Source organism: Elephantulus edwardii, unplaced genomic scaffold, assembly GCF_000299155.1.
Source record: "Elephantulus edwardii isolate Elephantulus edwardi_28Jun2011 unplaced genomic scaffold, EleEdw1.0 scaffold00281, whole genome shotgun sequence".
In the NCBI taxonomy this organism is placed as follows: domain Eukaryota; kingdom Metazoa; phylum Chordata; class Mammalia; order Macroscelidea; family Macroscelididae; genus Elephantulus; species Elephantulus edwardii.
In genome coordinates, this window is record NW_006400031.1 from 1,124,002 (window position 1) to 1,131,896 (window position 7,895).

Genomic DNA, 7,895 nt, shown 5'->3' on the forward strand with positions numbered 1-7,895 from the left:
CCAGAATGTTCCCTGGAGTCAAGGATTCTGAAGCTTCGTCTGACATACTTTGGGCATGTTGCAAGGAGGGACTGGTCCTTGGAGAGGGACACCATGCTTGGGAGAGTGGAGGGACGGCGCAGGAGAGGAAGACCCACGATGAGATGGATCGATTCTGTGAGTGGAGTGATCTTTGAGACAGCGAGATTGGCACAGGATAGAACGGCATTTAGGGCTCTTGTACATAGGGTCGCTATGAGTCACAAACGACTCGATGGCACATAAAAACAACAAAAGACACATACACACACATGCACACCTACATATCCACAGGAGGCCAGAAGCTTAAAGACATATGAAGATAAGCAGTGAGTGGGCATCACAGATGGATGGATTCAAGAAGCTACGGGAATCGTCAGTCAGCAGCATCAGCAACACAGGAAGCCGATTGGTCGGAAGGCACAGAGAGAACTCCTGCATCCACACTGCATGCACATCACCACGAGAGCTGTGGTTAGTGCATCAAGTTGTCTACGTGATCGATCTAAGCAACTGAACTTGCCTTCCCTGCTTCCCCAGCATCCAGGGGTAATCTGACTATCTGAGACTGCCAACAGCTTCATCTTGCTTGGATCCACAATTAACACCCTTGGTACCAGCAGTCAGGAAATAAGGAGACACATTGCACTGGGGACATCCGCAGTTTAGGGACCTCTCCAAATTACTGAGGAGTAATGATTTCAGTTTGAAGAATAAAGTGCATCTGATTCAGGTCATGGTCTTTCTGATTACTTGCTATGCATCTGAGAGCTGGACAATGAATAGATAGGACAGAAGAATTGATGCCTTTGAGGTTTGAAAGTAGAGAAGAGCATTTCATGGACTGAACATTTCATGGACCGCCGAAAGAACAAATAAATATGTCTTGGAGAGGGTGCAGCCAGAGTACTACTCTTTGGAGACAAGGATGATAAGGCTTCACGTCACATACTTCGAGCATGTGGCTAGGAGGGACTTTTCCTAGGAGAGGGACATGATGGTTGGAAGGGTGGAGGGTCGGCAAGGGAGAGGAAGACCGTCAACCAGGTGGATTGACCCAGTGACTGCCGCAATGGGCTCTAGTGTGTCAGGAAGTGTGAGGGTGCCTCAGAATAGGACAAGCTTCAGATCCACTGGTCTTAGGATCACTCTAAGTCATACTCCATTCGACGGCACCTAACAACAATAACACACACCTTACAAGAGCTAAACTAATAACATTCACCTCTGTCTTATGCCATTCTCGCCATCCTCAGAGTCAATATTTTCCAAACCCCCTAATTGTGAAGTTGGATTCTGGACCTCCAGGGAGAGGGTGGTATTCCCTTTGTGTGGGTCTGAGGAACACAACAGTCTCCTAGGTGCTAAGTGTTGATGCAAAAGCTTGACATGTTTAAGCCAGCCTTAGCACTCTCAGATAAAGTGAATGGGCTTGCTGGTAATTCCTTCTGAGCACAGTGGGATAATTATCATTGATCCAAAGATGTCATGGGGTTTGGGAAAGAAACCACGGGATAAACTAAGCCCATTATTTCCGACTAGTTGCCTCTGACACTGTCGCCTGAGAAAATGGGGATACGAACCTGCATAAAAGTTGTCAGAATGAATCAACTGTTCTGGTTTGCAACAGAATAGTCATCCTTTAAAATTCCTCTAGCTGTTTATCCTCAGAAAAGAGCAAAGAAACACTATATGGTTCAAGTCAGGAAAGGAGTACATCAGGGATGCATCCTGTCTCCGTACCTTTTCAAGCTGTATGCGGAACAGATCATTCAGGCAGCAGGGCTTTATGAGGAGCAATGTTGCACCAGGATTGGAGGGAGATACATCAACAACCTGCGTTATGCAGATGACACAACCCTGCTTGCTGAAACTGAAGAGGACCTGAAGCACTTGGGCCAATTCGCAGCACCATAATGGATGGTAAAAGATTGAGGTTCTTAACAACTACAGCTTGATTGGCTCCACAATTAACGCTCTTGGAAGTCAGGAAATCAAAAGACGAACTGCATTGGGAAAGTCTGCTGTCAAGGACCTCTCCAGCGTACTGAAAAGCAACAATGTCTCTCTAGAGACTACTGTGCACCTTAGGCCATAATACTTAGTCCATGGTCTTCACCATTACTTGCTATGCATCATCAGAGAGTTGGGCAATGACTAAGGATGACAGAAGAAGAATTGGTGCCTTCGAGTTGTGGTGCTGGAGAAGAATCTTGAACGTACCATGCACCACCAAGAAAACAAATAGGTCTGTCTTGCAGAGAGTGAAACCAAGTTTCGCCTTGGAGCCTAGGATTTTGAAGCTCTGTCTCACATACTTTGGGCATGTGACCAGGAGGGACCGATTCTTGGAGAAGAACAAGAAGGGTGGAGGGAGGGCACAGGAGAGGAAGACCCTGGAGGAGAGGGATTAATACTAGGACAATGAGCGTAGTAGGTGCATCAGCGTCAGTAAGACTAGCTCAGGAGAGGGCGGGCTTCAGAGCTGCTGTGCATGGGCTTGCTGTGGGCTGCAGGTGACTTGATGGCACATAACAACAACAACAACAACAGCAATTGTTTGGTACAGTGATTAGAGAACAAAGCTCAGCATCTTCTATACATCATTTGACAGCACTGACAGAAAGAGGGCCCACCTTGCCAGCCAGGCTTGCACACGGGCTTCACATCCACCTGCACCAAGGTGTCCTGAGCGGCTGGCTTCTGTCCACAGTCATAGGCGGTCACCAGGATTTCATACTGACGCTGCCTGTCGTAACTCAGCTTCTCCGTGTTCCGTATGTTTCCTGCGGACACAGAATTACATGCACAATTATCTCAGAGGGTGTGTTAAAGACGCTGTATTTGCCCTCAAGCCCCTTCTCGACGTCTCAAACATGCACACAAGATAAATGATCCTTTCAACCTTAAAATAGAAATAAGTGACGAGAGCACGTCTTCCATCTGAGATCCGGCTTCCACATGAAGCCAGTGGTTGGTGTGACCCCCGCTATGTAACTGAGCAGGCATGGAATTCTGAACGCACATCTGGAATAGAACTGGTAGGTGTTTATAAGTAACATGTTACCAAACAGCCTCCCAAAGTTCACCCATTTTCTGTCTATGATGTAGCATGCAAGAGCCTATTTGCCATGAAATTGCTGGTAAAATGATGGAATTCGGAAACTGTCTTGACACGTATTTTTTAACATCCGGGCTTGTGGCTAGGAATGCTTACTGCCTCTTCTCACATTATTTTGCTACCAAATATGAAGTAAAATCAATAAGAAAATGTGTGACCTTCCTTCCGAAAGCTACACAGAATAACGGATTCCTTACCCTGCTGGCAAAGACATTTTTCTCCTCCAAGAGAATGTGATTTTTCCTCCCCTGAGCCTTTTATGTGTTTTTTGTTCCTGTGGGTTTATTATTACGACTCAAAAAAAGAAACAGTCTTAATTAATGAGCCAATTTTTAATTTACAACTTTCACTGAAATGTGATTTTTAGTCCCAAGAAACTGTGTTGCAGGTCCAACATGCATTTGCTAATTTTTTTTTTTTTTTTAGATATCCTAGAGATAAAGTCTTTCTTTGCTGGGAATAATTTCATTCCTGTTTTCTTTTCATGGGGAAGCTGTTGGGAAATTAGAACTCAAATGCCATTGTTATCTTTTAGCAGATATGTCACTGTTGTTGTTATTTATGGTCAAGTAGGAACAGACTCATAGCTGACCTTCCTGCAGGTTTTCAGAGGTAGTAAATTTGCACAAGAGGAGATTACGCAAACAGCAAATGCTGGCGAGGTTGTGGAGAAACTGGAACCCTTAGTCACGGTTGGTGGAAGTGTAAAATGATGCAGCTACTGTGGAAGGCTGTGGTGCTTTCTCGAAAGGTTGCAAACAGAAATACCATTTGACCCAGCAATTCCACTACAGGGAACCTACCCTAAAGAAACCATAACTGCGACCCACTCAGATATATGCACACTCATGTTTATTGTGCCTTTGTTCACAACAGCAAAGAGTTGGAAACAACCCAAGTTCCTATCAACAAATGAATGGATAGAAGCTGTGTTATATTTACACAATGTAATACTACACTGCATTGAAAAACAAGGAACTCATGAAATATTATACAAAGTGAGTGACCCTGGAGGACATTATGCTAAGTGAAATATCTGTCACAAAGGGACAAATACTGCATAGTGCCACTGTTGTAGAATGGGACTAACATTGAGGTTGGGGGAAACTAAGAAAATAGAGGATAAATAATGCACACTGCATTGAAACAGATGAAGAGAGAACTGTTTGAAAGGAATACATGATTAGGTATTATTTTCATGACAAGAGTCCAGAATGAGAACTGCATGGCGGGAGTGGACTGGAGAGGGGGGGAATTGTATCATAATGAAAGATTATGTTTTGTTTTTACTTTTCAAAGAGAAAAGCAACTGGGGGTTGGGCAGGGAGGAAAATGTGCAACAATGAATGAATAGAAATCCAAAGTCTCTATAAACTTTCATTACAATGTCAATAAAAAAATAAAAAAACAGAACTATGAAAAAATTTTAAAAAGAGGAAATTGCCCATCTTTTTCCCTCAGAGCAGCTGGTGGATTTGAACTGCATGCCTTTGGGTTGACAGTGCAACTCCTTACCACTAAGCCACCAGAACTCCCTTCCAGGAATATAAGATAATAATATTTTTTTGTTAATAATTTGTAAGTGATTTTTGTGGGTTTTTTTCCTACATTAGAAAACTAGAAATTAAAAACAGACAAACCAGCAAATAAACAAAAATAGTTAAACAAGTTCAAGTATATTTTTATATTTCTTAAACACTGAATGGAAAGTACCTAATGGGTTGTTGTTTTTTTTAAATAAAAAAAAATTCCAGCTGATGTGTATTACTTGCGTGAGTGGATCTAAGATAGGAGAATTTTGAAAACGCCTCATTCGCGTTACTGTTGCGGCTGAACAGACTCATAGCTGGTTCTCCATTGGATTTCTGAGGTTATAAATCACCAGGAGGAGATTGTCCAGCTTCCTCCCACAGTCATGGGTGGATTTGAACCACCAGAGAGTCAGTCTCAGAGTTAGCTGCACAACTCCCTACGGATTAGCCCACCAGAGCTCCCGTTTGGAAGCTGTTGTTGTTGTTAGGTGTCATTAAGTCAACTACGAGTTTTATCTACCCAATGAACAACAGACGTGAGCCTTGCTCTGCCCTGAACCATCTTTCCATTCTCTGCTGTACTCGCACCAATTGTTTCAGTCACGGTGTCAAGTTGTCTTCTTAAAGAGCTTCCTCTCTTTCCCTGACCCTTAACATCTCCCAGCATGATGTCTTTTTTCCAAGGACTGGTCCCTCCTGACAACAAGCCTAAAGTATGTGAGACTGAGCTTCCCCCTCCTAGGCCTCTAAAGGCGACATGGCTGCATTTCCTCTAAGACAGATGTGTTCGTTCTTTTGGCAATCCATGAGATACTCAGCGCTCCTCTCCAACACAACAATTCGAAGGCATCAATTCTTCTTCTGCCATGCTTATTCATTGCCCAACTTTCAGATGCATAGAAAGCAGCTGAAAAGACCACGGCTTAGACCAGATGCAACTTCGTCTTTAGAATGACATCCTTGAGTGTTAGAGCTGTGGCGATATCCTTGACAGCAGATATTCCTAAGGGTATGTTTCTTTGAATTTCATGACCATGGGTGCTGATTGTGGATCAGAGTAAAATGAAATCTTTGATGTCAGTCTTTTCTTTGTCTATCATGGTGTTGCCTGTTTAGAGTACAGAATTAGAGAGATAATTCATATTGAAGACTGTAGTCTTGGATCTTCTGCAGCAAGTGTTTCAAGTCCTCTTCACTTCTGGCAAGCAAGGCTATGCCAACTGCATAATGGAGATTGTTGATTAGTCTTTGCCCACTCCAGATGCCACATTCTTCTTCACGTTGGCCAGATTCTCTTAGGATTTGTTTAGCATACAGATTGGATATATAGAGAGAAAAGGAAGCAGCCATGAGGCACCCCTTTCCTGATTTAAACCATGGAGCTTTCCTTGTCCTTTTGGTGTATATATACTCTTCACATTTGCACAATTATGTACTCTGAACTTTCTTCTCAAGGTTAGTCATAATTTGTTATGATCCAAACACTCAAATTCCTTTGGATAGTCAATAGAGTGCAAGGAAACATCTTTTCTGGAATTCTCTGCTTTCAACCAAGATCCACGGGACATCAATAATATTCCTCGTTCCACAGCCTCTGTTGACTGTATAGTAGTTACATATATATACATTGCTATAGCTGTTTTTAACAATAATATTCAGCAAGACTTTACTTGCATATGGTATTAATGTTATTGTCTGATAATTTCCACATTATGTTGGTTTACCTTTTTTTTATATATAATCAAATACCATTTAGTTTTAATTTCCATTAGGTTTTGTTTTTTTTTTTTTATATATAGGTTTACCTTTTTTTAAAAAAAAATCTTCATTTTATACTGGTTTGCTTACAAAGTTAGTATACATTTTTTTTCACATTGTCTTTCCCATTTCCTTTACCCACCCCTCTCTCCACCCATCAAATTATGTGACCCTATGATTACCCCCTACCCACTCTTACTCCTCTGTTCTTACCTTTGCCCACTTGTATCCTCATACACGTTTTACTAGTTAGTTTTTTTATTTCTGCAGTAATGGTCTTATACAGTATTTGTCCTTATGTGGCTGAGTTAGTTCACGTAGCATGGAAACAGCCCAAATGTCCAACCATGATCAAATGAATTGAGAAATTATGGCGTATTCACATGATGGGACACTACAAAGCATGCAGGAACAATGATTTTGAAAATCAATACCTAACTTGTGAAGTTTACTTTTTTTTTTTAAAAAAAAAAAAAAAGGAACAAATAAGGATCTCTTCAAGCCAATTGGCCAGATAGCTCTTTTCCAAATTTCTTGGCATTGGCTAATGAGCATATAAGGGCAACATCTGTTGAAACATGTCAGTTGGTATCCAATCAATTCCTGGGGTATTATTTTTTGGGGGGTTCAATTAATTTTAATGACAGTTTACAAAGACTTAGGGTTTCCAGTCATTCATTGTTGCACTTTTCTCCCTCCCCCCACCAATTCACTCTTCTCTTTGAAAAAACAAAAAACCTCTTTCATAGTTATGCAATCCCTCCCCCCAAGTGCACTCCACTATGCAGCCTTCACTCTGGACTTCTGTAATGACAACAATACCCATTCATGTGTCCCTTTTAAACAGTTCTCTGCCTCATCTGTTTCAACTCAATATACATCATTCCTTCCCTCCTTTTCTATCTTCCCTCAACCCTGATGTCAGTCCCATTTTACAACAGTATCCCTATGCAATATTTGTCCTTTTGTGATTGAGATATTTCACTCAGCATAATGCCCTCCAGGGTCACCCATTTTTAATGAGTTCCTTGTTTTTCAATGCAGCATAGTATTCCATTGGGTGAATATACCAGAGCTACTCAATCCATTCGTTTGTTGATGGGCACTTGGGTTGTTTCCAGCTCTTTGTTACTGTGAATAAAGCCGCAATAAACATGGGTGTGCATAGGGTCTTATTTTTTTGCCAGTATCTTCAGCACAGCTTGAACTTCTTCATTTCTTATCATTGGTTCTTGATCATATGCTATTCCCTGAAATGGTTCTGTGTTGACCAATTTCTTTTTGGTACACTGACTCTGTGTTCCTTCTAGTTTCTTTTGATGCTTCCCGCATTATTGAAGATTTTGCTCGTAGACTCCTTCAGTATTGTAAGGCTTGAACTTGTTCTTCAGTTCTTTCAGGTTGAAAAATATTAAGTGATTTTTTATTATTGTTCTTCAACTCCAGCTCATTTTGCATGTTGTTAT

At 41.6% G+C, this 7,895-nt stretch overlaps 1 protein-coding gene across 1 annotated transcript in view; it reads right to left on the minus strand.

Annotated features, from left to right (window-relative positions):
* Window positions 1-7,895, minus strand: part of CLSTN2 (calsyntenin 2) — a 611,561-nt gene that overhangs the window by 238,336 nt on the left and 365,330 nt on the right. Inside the window, exon 5 of the mRNA XM_006900346.1 lies at window positions 2,655-2,804. Coding sequence (XP_006900408.1) covers window positions 2,655-2,804 — 150 coding nt within the window. The remainder of the gene's footprint in view (window positions 1-2,654; window positions 2,805-7,895) is intronic.